The sequence below is a fragment of the Mobula hypostoma genome, chromosome 13, assembly GCF_963921235.1.
Source record: "Mobula hypostoma chromosome 13, sMobHyp1.1, whole genome shotgun sequence".
Classification (NCBI taxonomy): domain Eukaryota; kingdom Metazoa; phylum Chordata; class Chondrichthyes; order Myliobatiformes; family Myliobatidae; genus Mobula; species Mobula hypostoma.
Window position 1 is genome coordinate 4,982,651 of NC_086109.1, and position 20,596 is coordinate 5,003,246.

At 45.2% G+C, this 20,596-nt stretch overlaps 1 protein-coding gene across 1 annotated transcript in view; it reads left to right on the forward strand.

The window, feature by feature from the left end:
- Positions 1-19,937, forward strand: part of LOC134355881 (specifically androgen-regulated gene protein-like) — a 38,496-nt gene extending 18,559 nt beyond the window's left edge. The window contains exons 3-4 of the mRNA XM_063066407.1: positions 6,656-6,827; positions 17,545-19,937. Of these exons, the coding sequence (XP_062922477.1) occupies positions 6,656-6,827; positions 17,545-18,794 (1,422 nt within the window). The 3' untranslated portion in view covers positions 18,795-19,937. The remainder of the gene's footprint in view (positions 1-6,655; positions 6,828-17,544) is intronic.
- The last annotated feature ends 659 nt before the right edge of the window (positions 19,938-20,596 follow it).

A 20,596-nucleotide genomic window follows, 5' to 3' on the forward strand; every position in this document is an offset into this window, starting at 1 on the left:
TATTTCCTTTTTTTGCACTACTTACTTCATTTAACTGTTTAATATCTATAAGTAACATATGACATGGTATATCACCGGAATATCTTGTGATATTAGTTAACTTTGCAGCAGTAGTACAATGCAATACGTGATAACAGGGAGAAAAAAGCTGTGAATTACAGTAAGTAATTCACATCTGCCAGTGCTATTAAACCCAATTCTGGATGGTAAACGTTCTCAATATTCTGCATGATGGGGGTGGGGAGAGGGGATTGTGAAGGGTGTGAGGGGATGCTTGTTTAAATTAGCTGCTGGAAAGTGTTAACAATGCTCAGTGCAGGTGTGGTTAGTTATCTGATGGACTAGGTTGTACTCACAGCACCCCCTAATCTCTTGCTGCATTCTCTTGCTGTGACGGCACTTCCAAATATTTCATAATAGATATCTTGTTTTGGAAAACAGTGATCTTTTTTCTCAATTCTGAAAATGTGGAAGAACCTGTTTCTCTGGTGCTGTCGGTGACGCACTAGGTATCTCCTGTAGCTTCATCAGTCACTGCCTGAGGTGCAATGTCAGAAAATGGCTGAGGTGTAGTACACACAAAATGCTGGAGGAAATGGGCGGTCAGGCACCATCTTTGGGGGAGAATAAACAGTCAGTTGCTTCTCCAGACTCTACTGCTGAAGCTCGCCAATCCTCGATCCATGAGCTGAGAGGTTGGTTGGCATTGTCTCAGTGGTGGGGCGGGGTGGGGTGGGTGTGGAAGCACTTTCAGAGAAGGTGAGATCAGTCTGAAGAGTTGAGGATGGGGTGTCAATCTACTTGTTTCTGTGGGTGGAACAATGCATTATAACTTGCCTGTGGTCGAGGACACTGTAATCAATGAAGAGCACTCTTGCCCATTTGCAGCCAAGAGAAGATTATTGGTTTGAGCAAACCGGTGCTGGCTTTTATAACAAACAGCAAGTACACTGTACCTTTTGCAGAAATCCTGTGCAGAATTCTGGAAAATTCAAGTAGTAGTCTGAAAATTGCAGTCTGATTATTGCGGTATTGTATTGAATATGTAGTATGCTGGAGTGTGTAAGAAATTGTCTGATTAGACTCTGAGTGACAAAGAAGCACCCCGTATTTTCTTTGAGGTTTGCAGAGATTTGCCATGTCACCAAAAACTTTGACAAACTTCTGTAGATGCACAGTGGAGTGTATCCTGCCTCAATGCATCATGGTCTGGAAAAGAAACACCGATATCCAGGAATGGGAAAGGCTACAGACGGTGGTGGCTGCAGCCCAGTCCATCTCAGACAAAGCCCTCCCCACCACTGAGCACATTAACATGGAGGCTCTGCTACAGGAAAGCAGCATCCATTATCGAGGACCTTTATCAAAGCCATGCTCTCTTCTCGCTACTACCACCGGCAGGAGGGTACAGAAGCATCAGATCCCACACCACCAGGTTCAGGAACAGTTATTACCCTACAACTATCAGTCTCCTGAACTGGCGTGGGTAACTTCACTCGCCACTGCCTTGAACCGCTTCTACAAGCAACTTTCAAGAACTCATTACAACTCTGACTTTCAGTATTATTTTTATTTGCATAATTGGTCAACTTTGCACGTTGTTAGTCAGTCTTTGTTTGTAGTAAATTCTACTGTATTTCTTTATTTTCCTGAAAATGCCTGCAAGAAAATGAATTTCCGTGTAGTGTATGGGACATGTACACTGTATACTCATATAATACATTTCCTCTGAACTTTGAATGCTTTGAAAAAATTACTTATAATTTAAGAGATAAATATGATACATTCTTGAATATTTGGCACCCTTATTTACAAAGATAGGGTGGTATATATAGGTGCTGCGAGGATAAAGATGTTGGTCCTTTGGGGAAAGAAACAAATACATATATTAAATTTATTTTGAATCCCATGGAGCATGTGGAGACCTTCCAATATCCAGGCGGTCTTTCTTTCTTTTTTTTCTCTTTTTCTTTCTTTTCTTTTAGGTAGGGGTATGTATCAAGGGGAGGGGTTAAGGGGAGGGGGGAGGGTAGATATTATTATTCCATGTAACCAAGTTTGAAAACTAAATTAAAATTTATTTAAAAAAATAGGCTTGTTATGAGTCAGTCTTTCATGTTTACCTGTATTTTAAAATTGTCTTTACGTATCTAGATGTTGGCAAAAACAGCGAGAGATTCTCAGTGGGTGAGGCCCTAGATCCAGGTAGTGACTTGCTGTATCTCCAAAGCCACTTGATGTCCTCAAACAATATGAGGCATTGTTAACCGAGCTTGTTGGTTAGGTTGGTATTTCCTCAAGTATGAGATAAGGGATGGTCTGACTGAAGAACTTGTTGTTCTCAGGGTGGGGACAAAGAAATGGAGCCAGCGTAACCATCATAATGGGTGACCAAAGGAACTACCTGGAATGTTGTAACTGTCTAGTGTTGCTCTTTCCCAGAAATATGAAGGAATAATAAAAATGTCTAAGAAATATAAACATGAAGGATTCTGTTATTTTTGTCCCTTTTTTTTATTGAGTTCTTTATGCTTATTGTCCCGATGAAGGGTCTCAGCTCTTTCCTCTTTTGCATAGATGCTGTCTGAACTGCTGAGTTCCTCCAGCATTTTGCGTGACTTCCAGCATCTGCAGATTTTCTCGAGTTTGTTATGGTTATTGTGTTTTTTTTCCTCATGCTGGATCGGATCCAGAGTAAAATTGTGTTCTCCTTTGTACTCATGAACTGAAGAATAACAATAAACAATCTTGAATTTTGAGATGCTGGCAATCCAGAGCAACACACACAAAAATGCTGGAGGAACTCAGCAGGTCAAGTAACATCTATGGAGGGGAATAAACCCTCCATTGTCCTGATGAGGGGGTCTTGGCCCGAGCTGAAACATCGACCGTTTATTCCATAGATGCTGCCTGAGTTCCTCTAGCATTTTGAGTGTTACTGTTGCCAAAAGACTTGCAAACTGCAAAATCTCTGGGGGTTTTTTTGATGTGAGAGTGGTAAGGGATATGAAATCAAGGTGGATTTAAACTGCAGATCGGCCACAAATAGCCAAACGGGCTTTTTAGAGTGTGGCCATTCCCAGTTCCTGTAAAAGGATTGAAACTGGAGTAATGGCCTCTTTAAGTCAAACCTGCTGTTACTGGCAGGGACTGTTACCCTTTGTAATTGAAGCTTACCAATTCCTGTACACCCCTTCCATCCCCATCTCCAGAACTAAACTTTCAGATTCGTATACTTATCATATGTACATTGAAACATACAGGTCAACCCCACTCTCCCACCCCCGTCTCCACTCCAGAGGAAACAATTCAAGTTGTCCAACCTCTTGTAGTTCATGGCCTTCAATGCAGACAACATATGGTTAAACCTTTTCTGCACCCTTTCCAAAGCCTCCGCATTTTTTCTGTAACGTGCAGACCAGAGCCGCAGCTGATACTCCAATTCTCGCCCAACCAAAGTCTTACAAAACTGCAACACGACTTCCCAATTTTCTGCTTTGTACTTAAGGCATGCTGTCTGCTTTATCCACCCTACATGTGCAAATTTCAGGGAGCTGTGGAAATAGACTTAGAACTAATGTAAAACTAACTCCCTGGAAGCATTGACTGAAATTCCAGCAATACCAGATCGATACAATTTTTTTTAACCTTGTTTACCACATTTCAGAAATGACATTAAAATTAAGAAATTAAAATGATGTGGAAGTTGGCTGGACATCTGTTGTTTCAAAGAGCTACAGTTTGGTTGAAACTGCTGTCCGCTGCTCTGTGCACTCTGACAGCATCTGGACTCCTTTGTGGAAGCTGCAGCATGGCAAGGGTTAAGACAATGTCCACGCAAGGATAGTTTACAGATAGTGTGCAGTCTTTGAAGAACGTAGATTCCCTTTGCACAGCAGGGGAACGGAGTCATTTGTCATACCAAAACAAAATAAGGATGTAAGCAAAGGACTCCTGGGTCAGTTACTTTACTGAAGTATTATTGGCCTTTAATGTGTATATTCTATTGGTTATTTATACTGGTATTACTGTTGTGTGATTGATCATGCAAGTAAGGAATTTGAGCTTTCACAAAGTTACCAATTGGTCAATACCTGTATCCAACTAGTGAATAGCTGTATTTTTAAAAATAAGCCATTTCTTTGTTCAAACTTCAGAACATTTTGGTTCTGGGGCTGAGCTGTTTTTGTTCCTTAATCATATTTTATTTGTGCACAAGTATGAGTTTTCAGAGTCAAGTTAATCAGCAACAACAGCGGGTGAGATCAGTCCTTGGAGGAAGGGGGCTGCAGGGTATGAGGTACTGGGGCTGCTGGGATCTCGTTTCAAAAGGTCAGTGCACACTAGATGGACCAAGTGGCCTCCTAGCTGCTATGCTAGTCCATGAATATTATCTATATGAATATAATTCTCCGTTCTCTTCTGATTTGCGGGCATATTCTTGTCCTTGCCATCAGGAGGGGTGGACTTGGTGTTGCTGGCATTGATAAATCGGACATAGTTCAGAGAGGTGAGTGTGAGGCATTTCAGTTTGCCCTCTTGTTTGAGGGAGTCTGAGGCCAGTGAGACAAAGAGCAGGAAAGGGATTTAAGGATCATTTCAATCGCAAAGGGTAAAGTTGGATACAGGGGAGACACGGTAACATAATGGTTAGCACAACGTTTTATAGTACCAGCGACCCGGGTATGTTCTCCCTGCATTTATATGTTTTTGTGTGCATTTCCTCCCATAATCCAAAGACGTACCAGTTGGTAGGTTAATTGGTCATTGTAAATTGTCCCATGATTAGGCTAGGATTAAATCAGGGGTTTCTGGGCCATGAGACTAGAAGAACCAGAAGGATCTATTCTGTGCTGTGTTTCAATAAGTAAAAATCTGAGTTCTGCTCAACTTTTGTGCCGAGGGAGAATATTTAAGTCTGAGTGATGGCTCAGGCAAGTTATTCAGAGGTGGGTAAATTGGTTTAATTTTGTCACGTGTACCAAAGTACTGTGGACAAACCTGTCTGTCTTCCTGTCATACACATCAATTTATTGCAACAGTTCGCTGACACAGTACAAGGGAAATCAACAGCAGAATGTGGAATGAAGTGTCACAGTTATGTGAAGTGCAGTGCAGATACACAATAAGGGGCAAGATCATAATGAGGTGGGTACCTTATCGTACCAGGGCACCGTTTAGTAATTTTCTAACAGCAGGGTAGAAGCTGTCCTTGCAACTGGTGGTATCTGCTTTCAGGCCCAGCTAAAGAGGGGAGAAGATATGTCAATTAGTGTATAATGGCAGAATATAGGTAGGTCAAAATTGATGGCAGAATATTGTAGGGCAAATATGATGGCAGAATATAGCATTAATGGTAAGACTCTTGGCAGTGTGGAGGATCAGAGGGATCTTGGGGTCCGAGCCCAAAGGACACTCAAAGCTGCTTCGCAGGTTGACTCTGTGGTTAAGAAGGCGTACGGTGCATTGGCCTTCATCAATAGTGGGATTGAGTTTAAGAGCTGAGAGGTAATGTTGCAGCAATATAGGACCCTGGTCAGACCCCACTTGGAGTACTGTGCTCTGTTCTGGTTGCCTCACTACAGGAAGGACGTGGAAACTATAGAAAGGGTGCAAAGGAGATTTACAAGGATGTTGTCTGGATTGGGGAGCATGCCTTATGAGAATAGGTTGAGTGAACTCGGCCTTTTCTCCTTGGAGCGAAGGAGGATGAGAGGTGACCTGATAGAGGTGTACAAGATAATGAGAGGCATTGATCATGTGGTTAGTCAGAGGCTTTTTCCCAAGGCTGAAATGTCTAACACGAGAGGGCACAGTCTTAAGGTGCTTGGAAGTAGGTACAGAGGAGATGTCAGGGGTAAGTTTTTTAACGCAGAGAGTGGTGAGTGCGTGGAATGGGCCGCTGGCGGTGATGAAGGTGGAAACGATAGGGTCTTTTAAGAGACTCCTGGATAGATACAAGGAGCTTAGAAAAATAGAGGGCTATAGGTAAGCCTAGGTAGCTCGAAGGTGAGGACATGTTTGGCACAGCTTTGTGGGCCAAAGGGCCTGTATTGTGCTGTAGGGTTTCTATGTTTCTAAGAGAGAATGTCTGGGATGGGTGGGGTCTTCGTTTACCGTACTGTGCAAAAGTCTTACAGACATGTATCTAGCTAGGGCTATATATATAAGACTTTTGCACTGTACCCATATGTTTGCAGCTTTACCGAGGCTGTGAGAAGTGTAGTCAGAGTCTACGGAGTGGTGTGCGAGGTTGGTTGTGTATTAAACCAGCTTGATCAGACTGGGGAAGTATTTCTGATTCACGACTTGCAAAATTTCAAGCCTCATCAGTTGCCCATCTGGGTGAATTCTGGGGCGGCACAATGCATTACAGTACAGACAACCTGGGTTCGATTCCCACAGCTGCCTGTCAGGAGTTTGTACCTTCTCCCTGTGACCGCGTGGTCAAAGGGGTAGCAGTTGGCAGGTTAATTTGTCATTGTGAATTGCCCCACAGTTAGGCTGGGATTAAATTGTGGATTGCTGGGCAGTGTGGCTTGAAGGACTGGAGGGGCCAATTTCACATTGTATCTCAATAACTAAATAAATAAATAAAATTTTACCTCCTTTGACTCAGACCAGTGAGCTAAATGTCTATATTTTCTGTTAACAGAGTGATGATTCTTGGAAAGACCTTTCAGTGGAAGAGAAGGAATGTTTGATGTTCCTTGAAGAGACGATTGATTCCTTGTATGTGGAAGAGTTGGAAGAAACTGAAACTGTATCCACTGAAAATGGGAATCACCCCCCACCTCTTCCTGAAAACCCCTATTTCCAAACTGCAGGTAAGGCTTTGCTTGGAGATCAGAATGAGGTTTGTTATCACTGGCACGACGTGAAGTTTGTTGTTTTGTGGTAGCAGTACATGAAGTATAATACAGATGATAATAAGAAATCCAGCCAGCAGCCTCTTCATTTGGTAACAGAAGGGAGCCTGGTGTAGTCTTCTGCTGCTGTAGCCCATCTACTTCAAGATTCAACACGTTGTGCCTTCAGAGATGCTCTTCTGCATACGGTTGTAACACATGGTTATTTGACTTACTGTCACCTTCCCATCAGGTTGAAGCAGTCTGGTTATTCTCCTCTGACCTCTCTCACTGGCAGGCCACTTTTGCTCTCAGAACTGCTGCACGCAGGGTGTTTTATTTTGTTTCTTGCACCATTCTTGGTAAACCCTAGAGACTGTTGTGTGTGAAAATCCCAGGAGATCAGCAGTTTCTGAGATACTCAAACCACCCTGTCTGGCACCAACTATCATTCCATGGTCAAACTCACTTAGGTCACATTTCTTCCCCATTCTGATGTTTGTCTGAACAACAACTGAACCTCTTGACCATGTCTGCTTGCTTTTATATATTGTGTTGCTGCCACATGATTGGCTGATTAGATATTTAATGAGCAGAATTTTAATATTTAATATCATTAATGAACAGGTGTACAGGAGGTACCAAATAAAGTGGCTACTGAGTGTATATGTTAAATGAATTATACAAGTCATGCAAAAAGAGAACAAAACCAGTGAGGTGGTGTTCATGGACTTTCAGGAATCTGATGGCAGAGGGGAGAGAGCTGTTCCTGAAGCACTGAGTGTGGGCCTTCTGGCTCCTGTGCCTCCTCACTGATGGTAGTAATTGGAGACGATAAACTCGGGCGCTCTTCTGTAACCCACACAAAATGCCGGAGGGACTCAGCAGGTCAGGTATCACCTATGGAGGGGGATTAACAGGATTTTGGATCAAGGCCCTTTCAATCAGTGGAGCTCTTCTGCAAGTTGCTACGTTGGTTGGAAGTGTCCAACCCGGTTTGTGACGGCAGCGAGTCCATAGCTAAGTTTGGGTCATTTGGCCACAAGGTAGTGTTTTCCTGCTGAGCACTGGAGAAAGCAGCAGACTGTTCAATTTCTTCAGTGCCTAGGGGAATTAGTCCTCCCTGATGCAAAGGGAAGTTGTGTGCCTGTAAAATAATTCATTTCCCAGTGACCCATTACCTGACCTTTTCTTCCCTAAGTCCCCAACACCATTGACCAACACTTCCATTCAGAGGCCTCTCACTGTCCTGGTCACTATTGTTGATGGTGTTTTTTCCTTGTTGCGCTTCTGAAGATTACCTTATTTCAGGTTAACTAACAGTGTGAATTTTCACTGGTTAACACTTTCAACGCTAAAGAATGAATGGCAATAATGAATCTCAGCCACTGTGCTAAGTAGGAGTTCCCCAACTACTAAATGACCATAAGATATAGGAGCAGAATTCGGCTATTTGGTCCATCGAGTCTGCTTCGCTATATGATCATGGTTGATTTATTTTCCCCCTCAACCCCATTCCTCTGCCATCTCCCCATAACCTGCCATTATTATAGAATAGTGTATTATATTATTGGCCAGCTGCTGGTATTGGGGCAAGTGGTCCTGGGTTCAAATCTGGCTGGCTCCTTGCATACTTTCCATCCGTGTCGGGTTGAGCATCAAGCTAGCAACTCGGCCTCGTAAAAACACAGACAGAAACGCTAAAGAAATGGTAAAGTTGCCACCCGATGCACCACAGGGTGCAGAGAGGAACAACAACAAAATGATATAATAGAATTATAGAGAAATTGTACAATTAATAAATTTGGCAAAACGAAAGATACATTGAAATAAGGAATAATTTCGTTCAAGTTATTCCTGGTGTTAAATCGGAAGATCACTGGTGGTGAGTTGCATTGAACAGGAGTACGAGTTTACCAGTTCCTCTTGGGGAATGAACTAGGAGAAATAATTGAAGTTTACTGGGCAAGGTGGTGAAGAAGTCACTTAGCATGCTGGCCTTCATCAGTCAGGGTACTGAGTTTGAAACCAGGGGGCATTATGTTGCAGTTTATAAATCATTGGTGAGGCCTGTGTACTGGGTTAGCCTTGTTGGGTCTTCACTCCATGGAGCTCGGGAGAATGAGGGCTGACCTCACGGGGGGCTGTGGATAAAGTGGGCAGTCAGGGTTGGAGATTCCAAAGCTGCAGGGCACAGGCACCAGGCAAGAGGGGTGAGGTTCAAAAGAGACCTGCGAGGTGACTACTTTGCACAGAGGTGAGTACCCGGGATGAGCTGCCAGAGGAAGTGATCGCAGCTGGTAGGAATCGCAAGCTTAAGTGGAATATGGATAGGTATATGGAGGGGAGGGACTTTAGGGGGTTATGTGCCGAATGTGGGCAACTGCCTAACAGGGAGAATGCTGTGGTCAGCATATGAGTTGGGCAGAAAGGCATCTTTCCACGCAGTATGTAGCCCCCCTGGCAGACCTCAGGGTCGCTCAACTCGCTGTCGTCTAGGGAAAGAGCCCTTGGCCCTGCCAAACTGGGTAATTAAGTTTGTGTGGATGCTGTGTGATGTACCCCACCCCGCCAAGTGACAGACAATACACCATATACATAGTCATAGTCATAGTCATACTTTATTGACCCGGGGAAAATTGGTTTTCGTTACAGTTGCTCCATAAATAATAATTAGTAATAAAACCATAAATAGTTAAATAGTAATATGTAAATTATGAAATAAGTCCAGGACCAGCCTATTGGCTCAGGATGTCTGACCCTCCAAGGGAAGAGTTGTAAAGTTTGATGGCCACAGACAGGAATGACTTCCTATGACGCTCTGTGTTGCATCTCGGTGGAATGAGTCTCTGGCTGAATGTAGTCCTGTGCCCACCCAGTACATTATGTAGTGGATGGGAGACATTGTCCAAGATGGCATGCAACTTGGACAGCATCCTCTTTTCAGTCACCACCGTCAGAGAGTCCAGTTCCATCCCCACAACATCACTGGCCTTACGAATGAGTTTGTTGATTCTGTTGGTGTCTGCCACCCTCAGCCCGCTGCGATTAAATGAATTACGGTTTATAGATATTACTGGAACTATATAATTAATAGAAATAAAAATATAAAAGGAAAATAAAAGGCACCACACTTATCAAAGTTCAATCTCTTCGTGCACAACAGTTGGAGCTCTAGTAACGATCCTCTCTTCACCATTCGATCCCCTCTGACCACTTTGACCCGCCACCTGGGACCAACCACGGTGGTGGACCAGATGCTCCACACGAGTCTGTCTCCGTCTCCACTTTCCTCGCCGAAGATCCTGGACCTCGGACTCCTGCTCGGAGTCCGACCCTGTTAGCCAGCTCACAGCACCTTGTCCATTCTCTCTCTGTCCATCGCGCCTTCTCCCCAAAAACCCGCGCATCACAATAACTTACAGACACACTAGAAAAAAATAACATCTATCCCAATTGGTTCGTTCGCTCTTGTATCAATAATATAACCCAAACAACACCCAAACAAGCTGCTAGCAAGAGAACTTTCTCAGCAGTTAACATAACAAAGAAGCCATTTTAATCAGCCAGCGCAGTAACATAAAAGAAGAAACCTCTTACACTCTCCCCCCACCAAATCAAGTCATGTCCTCATGACTTCTAAATAACTTGCCAACTAGGCCTGCAGACACAAAAACCCAATCCAGGTACACACAGTGACATTGCTCCCAAAGCAGTGGACCTTACGCCCGGCCACAGGCGCTACATAGGCCAACCTATCTGGGAGCTTCCTAATCCTCCGAGACCTCTGTACCCCCTCACCTAAACCCTTAAGGCTCGGACACTATGGGGGATACCTCGGGTCTGCTTGCCAAATCCTCTCTCAATCCCTCACTCATGCCCCCACTGCAACTCGGAGCCCCCTGTCCCGTGTCTGGGGCCCCGATTCTTTTCCTTCCTGGTCCTGCTGTAACTCAGACTACCCACAGCTAGCCCTCCCCACTACACCTGACTCAGTGCGAGAAGGGCCAAAGGTCTCTTCCTCAATCACGGGGAAGTTAGCGAAAGGCAGCATGTACCACATGTCCGGCACATCATCCCTCGATTCCGTATTCTTCCTCATTCCCTCGATCGGTAGCTGCTGTTTGAGTTTCTCCAAACTGAAGCAGTTAGGCGGGGCTGCCTCTGCGGTCTCTTCTGCCTCCTGTGGTCGAGACGTCAGCTTCTTCTTGGACTCCTCCAACTCTCGCCCCAGCCTCAGTAGTTCTGACTTACGCTTCTTGGCCGTCTCCATCTGGGACGCAGTTACCCCACCAGCTTCTTCCACCCTGACCTGAAAAGCAGCAGTTAAAGGACGTTCAGCCTCCAGTTGTTTCTTCCTGATGACGTCTTCCAGGTCAACTTTCAGTTTTTCCACTTCACTTAAACTGCCGATAGTCATCTTCAGGTTCCTTTCAAGCGTCCGCCTCCCCTTACCGAGATCTGTCCTCAATTGCTTCACCTCCTGGGAAGTGTAGTCAAACTCCCCTCTCTGGGCTCTCGGTTTTCTGTTGGCCTTAGTCAGCCAGCTTCCTTGGTCTTCCCCAACTTGTAGGTCTTCCAATCTTTTCTGGATCGATGTCTTCAGTTTCTGCTGATCCTTTCGAAGGTGGGTCATTGTTTCGTCTCTCTGGATTAATTCCTCAGTACATGACCGCAGTGTCGACTTGGAATTCCGTTTGACGACCTGGGTTTCCATCCCCAGGTCCACCACCGTCTGTTCCAGCAACTCCACATTTTATGCTTTGCTTCGGTCGCTTTTCCCCAAACTGTCTTTTTCTCTAGACCCGCCACTCGTCCAAAGAAAGTTTAATTCTTTAACTCTTTGTCACCTGAGCTTCGCCACTCGCCTCACATCACAATCCCCCCAGGCGAATCCAAGCTCTTGGCGGCCATCCACATACGCTAAAACTCCACACACCTTCACTTCCCCCATGGTCTTCCTCATGCCCCACGGGCTCCGGATATGCTCTTGGGCATCTTTTCGGATCGGAAGAATCCTAGGGAACCAATAACAGCCATCTTCTCCTCATCAGCCTCACTCATCGGGACCTGACAACCACTCCTCAGATCCAGCACATTAAACCACATCCTATAATCCACACACATGCTGCCTACGTCTTCCACGGCCCCAGGGTCCAGTCGCTGCGACCTCTCTCTCACCAAGGTGTCTTCAGCAGTCAACTCCCCTCCCTTGTGGTAGTTCGGAGCGTCTACTAAGAGGGTCTCACCCTCAGCTACTTCCCCCAGGCCGTACTACCGCTGGGTCTCGTTTAAATTCGGTACCAGCTCAAGGCTGCTACACATGTCCTCAGAAGCAGCTCGACACGCTGGGTGCCCAGACAATGCCCCCATGAACTCCAGGGGCACTAACCAATCATCGTCTTCTGGATAATTACTAGCACTGGTACCCCAAATCTCCAGTGTCCTTACTCAAGGGTAAATGCTTCAGACACCGGTTGTAAAACGAACTGTACAACAACTTGACCTGCGCCCTGGGGTCGAGGATGGCTTTAGCATCGCTTCCCTCTATCCATAACAACACCCTGGGGCGTGGTCCCTCTAAGCCTTCAGGAATAGGGTCTTTTCCTTTCGGAAGTTCATCGGTATATTGCTGGGAATGTGCTCCCCCAGAGACCCCAAGCCGTTCCCCCACTGGGCCTCCACTAAGTTTCCCGACCCCTCTCTGATCAGCTGAACAACTGAGGGAGGGGCTGATCCCCTGAAATGATCCCCCTGGCACTGCAAGCAATTTAGCTGCATCCCCCTAGCCAGAGAAAATATACTGAAAACTTTTCCCCCTCTTTCAGATAACTGGCAACTGTCACTATGGTGTGTATTGAACCTGACAGTTCTAACACCGTCACCAGCCTGCCTACTCAAACTTTCAACCAATCCCTGTCGCTCTCCCTCAACCCAGCACTGCCACCCATCTGACAACTGAGAGATCTGCTCTGCCCATGTCTTGCACGCCTCTGCCCCTTTTGGGGTGGACAATATCCCAAAAGCCAGGCAGAGCCTGCCATACCAGGCTAATAGGTAAATTGGTTTATCATTGCCGCTCACTGCTTGTTATGCAGGCGTGTTTAGGGCAGCAATGAAGGTCCTCCATCTCTGATTGTCCATACTGTTGCACACAGATAAAGAAGGGTTCTTCATTGTTGCTTTGTTTGACCATTCAGGGTCAGCTGAACCCCCAAACCCAGAGCATCGGTGGACCACTCTTAGTCTGGCCTCTTCCCTTTGACCTGTTTGGCATGGGTGACCCCACCAAAGCATAAAGCCCTGACTCCAGCCAACATGGCTCTCGGGGTCATTGAAGCACGCAAGCCTCCAAACCCTCCGACAAGGGTGTGGTCCTCTTGGAGGATTATAGTCGAGGTGCAGAGAAAAACTTGTATGTCATTCATTCTCCCTGGGCTAATACAAGGGCAAACATACAAGAGCAGAATGAAGTATTAAAGTTACAGAGAAAGTGCAGTGTAAACAGACAATAAGACCATTGATGTTTGAATAATTCAGCAGGTGATCTCAATTCCAGTGACAGAAGCAATGATTGAAAGTATTCAGAATATTTTAAAACAGGTTCTTGTTCATTTGTCAACTTCACTCCACTACAAGTTTGCTTATAAAGGGCTGTGCTCTTAGTTATGGGTGAATTGCATAACATCCTGCTTTTTTTAATCCTTTATAGGCATCTGTTAGTCTCATGAGATTTGCGCCTTGGAAGGCTTCCAGGGCGTAGGCCTGGGCAAGGTTGTATGGAAGACCAGCAGTTGCCCCTGCTGCAAGTCTCCCCCCTCCACGCCACCGATTGTTGTCCAAGGGAAGGGCATTAGGACCCATACAGCTTGGCACCTGTGTCGTCGCAGAGCAATGTGTGGTTAAGTGCCTTGCTCAAGGACACACACGCTGCCTCAGCCAAGGCTCGAACATCGACCTTCAGATCACTAGATGAACACTGTAACCACTTTTAATCCTGCTTGTTACCTTACAGAATCATTTGATAGAACGTACGTGAATAACAACAACCAAACTATTGTCGAAACCACACTGAGTGGCCACTTTATTAGGGACACCTCTACGCCTGCTTGTTTTTTTTATTACTAATTTTTTATTGCAACACCAACAAATTACATTCAATACAACCAGCTGCCAATTACATTTTGACAACCACCACCCAACCTTCATCACTATTCCCCCTCCCCACCTCTCTCCCCCCCATTCCCCTCCCCTCCACCAACCAACTGAATAGTCGTGCATACACAGACAAAGCATTCCTATTTTATACAATAGTAAGATTTTCTAATTTCTCTGTGTTGCTCATCTTCCCCTGAATCTGTTGTTGTAAGTTGGTGGTGCAGCCCTGAGTTACTCCCTTCCCACCCCCCCATTACCCCTCCCATTCAAACCTTAGCTTTGTAACATCTGTGAGTGTCATTTAGCAATGTCAGACACTAAACAATAACCCCCCCCCCGCCCCAGCACCAACAAATTAGAAAGGCAAAGCAGTTCTCATAGACAATCATATCAAAGAGACAAGCAAAAAAAACCTGGACAGACTATATAATTAAAACCATTTCCATCTCAAATGTAATATACCACATAATCAAGACCCCGACATCTCACTTGCAAGAAACTGTTGCTTTAATAGACCGTCGCTTAGCGATGGCACCAGTGACGTCTTATCTGGCAACCAGGAACGAAAACAAGTCTACTGGAGACATAACCCGAGGTGAACATGTACAACTAAAGTTATTCAGAATCAGAACAAACTGCTGTTTTTCAGCTTCATTCTTGATGAAGAATGACATTTGGGTATATTGAATATCATCTTAGAAAGTAAAAGATAGAAAGTATAAATTTAGGCGGTGTTACGTACCCCGTAACTGGGTTGCCAAACCAGCAGAAATGGACCGTTCGTTGGAGTCTGGATTACTAGGAACTAATAAAGTTTTATTAGAGAAATAAGTAACACAGTACTCTAATTGTAAGGATATAAATGCAACAGGTTAGCAATGATAATACACACATGTACACAAAACTAGGGTAATAGGAATCAAACCAAGCTCTATTGCAGTCTAGGGGTAAAATGATCAGTTTTAAGTGACACAGAGTTCAGTTCAGCTTAGTACAGTTCGCAGTAATCGCTGTTGTGCCGTTGGAGAGAGAGAGAGAGAGAGAGAGAGAGGGTGGGGGGGATGCAAATTTGATTCAGGCAGACCTTTGATGTTCTTCGCAGTTGGTTTCAGGTGGACCCTTTTATGTCTTCTATCCCGCTGTGGTCATCGACTGTGACCCCTCTGTTCCGGATATGACCGTTCTTCCGCGGTGAACCCGGCACCCAGGCAAGGGCGGACACACACACCAGGTTCCTGCCGATGGTACCTTTACACCCTGTGAGTCTATGGTCGGTTCCTGTGAACCGGACCTCCAAACTTTCACCAACTTGTGGGGGCACACCGCTCTTCCAAGGTCTCATTATCTCGTGATCTCGTGGTGTGTCCCGTGCCTTAGCGAACCTGTTCTTTTTATCCCCCTGCTGGGGTATCGCCTGTCCATCAAACTTCAAACAGTTCAGGTTCAAAGCAACCGGTCTGTCAATATTCTGAATTGTGTTTCTTTTTCGTTAACTCTCTCTCCTCTCTCATTAACATTTTAAACATTTCTCCATTGTCTCCCTTATCTCTCTCATTAGCATCCATCGTCGATAACTTGGCATCACCTTACCATGTTATCTTTGTACTAGCAAGTTAACTGAGCCATTACCTTAAAACTCTGACCTGCAATAGTCAGAAACAAATTGGCCTTTAATTAACTAAATACAAAGGTGCAACGAATGACTTTCCGATGAAAGAATAACCAGAAAACTTCACACCTAGAATGTTAACTTGCCCGTGCCTGTTGGATTGCGCATTCAGGCTGGTCTGAGCTCTTAATGCAGTTCAATCTCCTCCCAAGGGGCGTGTGGACTTTGCCCATGGTCTTCTTCCATATCTCCCAGCACCGATAATTTCAGAACTTCTCTTGCTTCCTCTGCCAAGTTAAATGACATCTTCATGCCCTTGATATTAACTTTCAAGATCGCTGGATATATGAGGAATGAGTCGATCCCCTTCTGTTGAAGTTTAGCGCGGATCTCCTTGTATCCCTGCCGTTCCTGCATTGTGCCGGGGCTGTAGTCGACGAAGAAATGCAGCTGGGTGCCATCCGGGAGAGTAGGTTTGGCTTTCCTTGCATATCCAGGATAGCCTGCCGGTCGGTGTACCGTAGAAGCTTAAAAATCACGGTCCGCGGTCTTGAGGTGTTGTTGGAAAAGATCCTATGTGCTCTATCGATCTCCAGTGTAGTGCTGGAATCCAATTAGGCAGCATCTCCTGGAGGGTAACCTCTTGGGTCGTCCCCTCAGTGTCTGTCGGTAAGTTGACCAGCCGCACATTGTTTCTCCTGGATCCGTCCTCCAAGTCGTTTAGTTTCTTCTTAGACACCTCCGCGAGACAGGAGTTAGTAACTTTCTCATTCTTGCATAAGAAAACCTGAATGTTGTCTATTTTGTTGAAGACCGTGCTAAATTTTTTCACATGAATGTCCGCTTGCTCCTTTAACGACCGGAGAATGTTGCCACTCTCTGCCATATGCTTCTGTATGGGGTCGAGAGCCTTTTCCAGCGACTCCTTTAGCATGCGGGCTACCGTTTCTTGCAGCGATTCCATCTCCTTTGCAATTGTTTGCTTAATTAGCATAGCTATTTCCTCAGATGAATCGGTAGCTTGGTGTCATCTGCTGGTATCTTGTTTCCTGGTTGAATTTCCATCTTTTTTTGAGGTCATGTCTTTAGTTAGATCTTTCTCCAACTCGATCTTGTATTAAGACCGTCTATGAGCCCTAAAGAACGTGCAAAAGGAGGACTGTACGTCAGCGCTCAGTGCTGTGCTGTCATCTTGCCTCATGCCTCACCGGAAGTCCGTATGCCTGCTTGTTAATACAAATACCCAATCAACCAATTGTGCGGCAGTAACTCAATGCAGAAAAGCATGCAGGCAAGGCCGAGAGGTTTAGTTATTGCTCAGACAAAACATCAGAATGAGGAAGAGAGTGACTTGATCTAAGTGATGATGACTGTTGGTGCCAGATGGGGTGGTTTGAGTATCTCAGAAACAGCAGATCTCCTGGGATTCTCACACACAACAGTCACCAGAGTTTACAGAGAATGGTGTGAAAAACAAAAAAAAAATCCAGTGAGCTGCAGTTCTGTGGATGAAAGCACTTTGTTGGTGAGAGAGGTCCGAGGAGAATGGCCACACTGGTTCAAGCTGACAGTAACTCAAATAACCACGCATTACAACAGTGGTGTGCAGAAGAGCATCTCTGAATGCATAACACATCGAACCTTGATGTGCATGGGCTACAGCAGCAGAAGACCACAAACATACACTCAGTGGCCACTTTATTAGGTACAGGAGGTTCCTAATGCAGTGGCCAATGAGTGTGAGACGAGGTGTGACAATAATTACTTTTCAGCTGTTACATTAGGATTTGTGCTTTTGAATTGTTTCGTTGTTTCGGTCGGTTGTATTCATGTGCAGTGGAATGATAGTTAAACTAAGACTTGTAGAGTTTTAATTCACAATCTGTAATTATCGGAGCATTTCTAACAATCTTGTTTGTTCCCGAACAGAGGCTGCTGGAAAATTTCCACGAGCAGTTTCACCGCTCCATGAGCACAGCAGCAACTCACCGTCCCCACAGGCGGCAGATGCAAATTCTGGATTGAATTCTCTTCCCAAGTACAGCTCGCAGCCTAGTGGTGACAGCATTGGCCTGGAGTCCAGCACTGAAGAAGTTTGGCAAAGGTCCCTCCCTACACCAGTTCATCTGTCGGTGGAATCCAGGAATGACAAGGTGAAGTTGGGCCCTCCGACAGCTCCGAAACCCGGGAAACTTCCCCCCAACATCATCCTGAAAAGCTTCCCCAAGAAAAGTGATATTGGGTTCCATCCTCCAGGTCTTCTGAAAGGGTCGAAAGATGCTCAGCGAAGCAACGGGGCGTCCAAGGAGGGTGTCAATGAGGGTGAGGCACAGCAGATCCGGATGGAGGCTTTGGCCAAACTGGGGTTGCTATCGGAGGGAGACAGCTGGAAGTGGAGCAATTCGGATTTCGCGAAAACAGCCAATGGTCAGTTGGGCACAGGGGGCAGCGGGGAGAAAGGCAGTCACCCCGAGACAGATGTGACACAGAGCAAGTATCACATTCCGAGAGGGCTGCGTGTTGATACCAGCCACCCAGTTGCCAGCGCTGCGGGTCCTGGCGTGAGGCTGGCAGCTGAGAAACCAAGCAAGGGCCAAGATAATGGGAAAAGGCTACACTGGCAGCTCCCAGATGCCAAATCAAACTACTTGAAGAGGTTTAGTGCCCCCAGTGAGAACATTCTGCCCAGCCAACATCTGACGCCATCCAACACTGCCCTGAGCGCTGGCACCAGCAAAACATTGCCCAGTGTCAAAAGATCCACAAATTTAAATGAAGGCCACGTGAGAAATGTCAGCTTACCACACTGGCCACTGGGCTCCAGCAAATCCAGCAGCCTGAAGCGGTTTGGTGCATCCAGTGATAACCAGGTGAACCCATACCCTGACCTGACACGGGGTGGCTCCATCGCCGGCACTGCCGGTGTTCCGGATCAGAACAAAGTCTCTAAACCAAGGCCCATGTCGATCTGCTCAGAGGCCGATCTGTCTGCTAGGCACGGAGCCCCTCTGGATAAAGTGCCATCCGAGAAGCCGTCTGGGAAATTTTTCCCAATAAGAATACGCCACATCTCGGCCAAATCTCCGCCCAAAGGACTGAACGTGCAAGCGGTCACACCAGGGCCCACCAACAAGGACCACAAAGATGCTTTGAGAAAACTTGGTCTTCTGAAAGAGTAACCCACTGCCTTGGTACCAGGTATTTATGGACTTCATGGTATCTACCAACTGTTATGGCAACATTTTCAATGGAGGAATGTTGCCCAGACGCAACCGGGAATAACTTGTTTAATTGCCACACCGCGAAAGCCATAGTGGACATTGGGAGACCTTCAGTTTAGGATTGGCAGTAGAAAGGCCGTTGTTTTATGATGCTGATGTGAAATGTCAGCTCAATTGCCTTGGATTTAATTTAATACTCTGCTGCTGGAGTGCCTTCTTGGTACATGACTTGCTGAATTAGCCTTTGTGTGGGTGGCCACATTCCCGATGCCCCACCAGTGCACCTGGAAGCTGCGGGTGGTCAGTCACTGCCTGGACGTCCCTCATCGTGCTGTTACTGGGAGAGAGTTTGTCCTCTTGTCACGTCTTCTGTCTGAACCTGCAAAAGGAACACTCGTAAAACAGTAACAAAAATTCTAAAAGTACTAAAGCACGTTAGGCAGCGAAGGAGGGGAAAGAAACCTAAATCTTTCAGGTGTAAGACCATGTCACAGGATTTTAGTTATCAAAAATACTACTTTAATTATACTTAAAATATGTAACTAATACACGGAATTAAACAGCTGTTTGTACACATTGTTATCTTGTAAAGGAATTTAAGCTAAACCCATATTGTAATGTTATCAGCTTTAGTTTATAATGTTTTATATTTAAATCCATACCACAGCAAACCTATTTAAGCATTGGCTCTAATTCTAGTTGTTGACCGTTTTATAAACATTTACACTATCCTGGCGATTGTACTGAGAACTGATCCCACTGCAAATGTTGGGTAGTAGCCGGCCGGTGGTGCCGTGGCACCTGCACTGCCCTTGGAGGCGTGTGGTTCCGGGTTCGAATCCGGCCGGCTTCTTTCTTCCGCCCGTGCTGAGTTGAGCAGCTAGCTAGCAACTCTGCCTCGTAAAAAAAATCAGGTAAGAATGCTAAAGAAATGGCAAGGTTAAGAACAAAAAAAAATTGTTACCTAACCCTCTGGTTTGGTCACAAAACTGTTTGGAGCTTGTGTTGATCTTGAGTATATTTAAAACTGTGGATTGATTTGGACCATGTTTATATTTCTAATAAACTTTTTCCTCTAGTATGATTGGCAGTTAAATTGTATAAACATTAGAAGCAGAGTGAATGGAGTGTCTGCTGTAATTTCTTCAGATTCCCTCGCCTGTTGTCTGAACCTGACTGCCAGGGAAGGTCTAGTTACTTCTCTTTTTATTGAGACGAGTGACTGCAAACTCTGGAATCCAGAGTAACTAACTAACACACACACACAGATACACACTCTCTATCCGAGGAACTCAGCAGTCAACATTTCATGTCAAGACCCTTTTTCTTTCTCTTTTATTTTCAAATCTTTTTACTATTATTATCCAAAATTTACAAGAGTACATCGAAGTAAACAACACTTACAATATCTCAAGAAAAAAAACATTATTATAAAGATTGAAAAAAATTTCGGTGATGAAAAAAAAGAGAAAAAGAACTCCCTACTAAGCAGGAAGAAGTGGGGGAAAAAATAGTCCATTAGGTATTCAACCCTGGAGCCATGCGTCATACAAAAGCTTCTACAGATAAAGTCATGACCCTTCATCTGAACTGGATACTGTTAAGTGTTGTAACTTCAAAGCAGTAAATTAATTCAAAGAAGCTCATGGGAGTTTACTTTAACACTTTCAACACGTTGGAGGAACTCAGCAGGTCGGGCAGCATCCGTGGAAATGATCAGTCAACGTTTCAGGCCAGAACCCTTCGTCAGGACTTAAAGT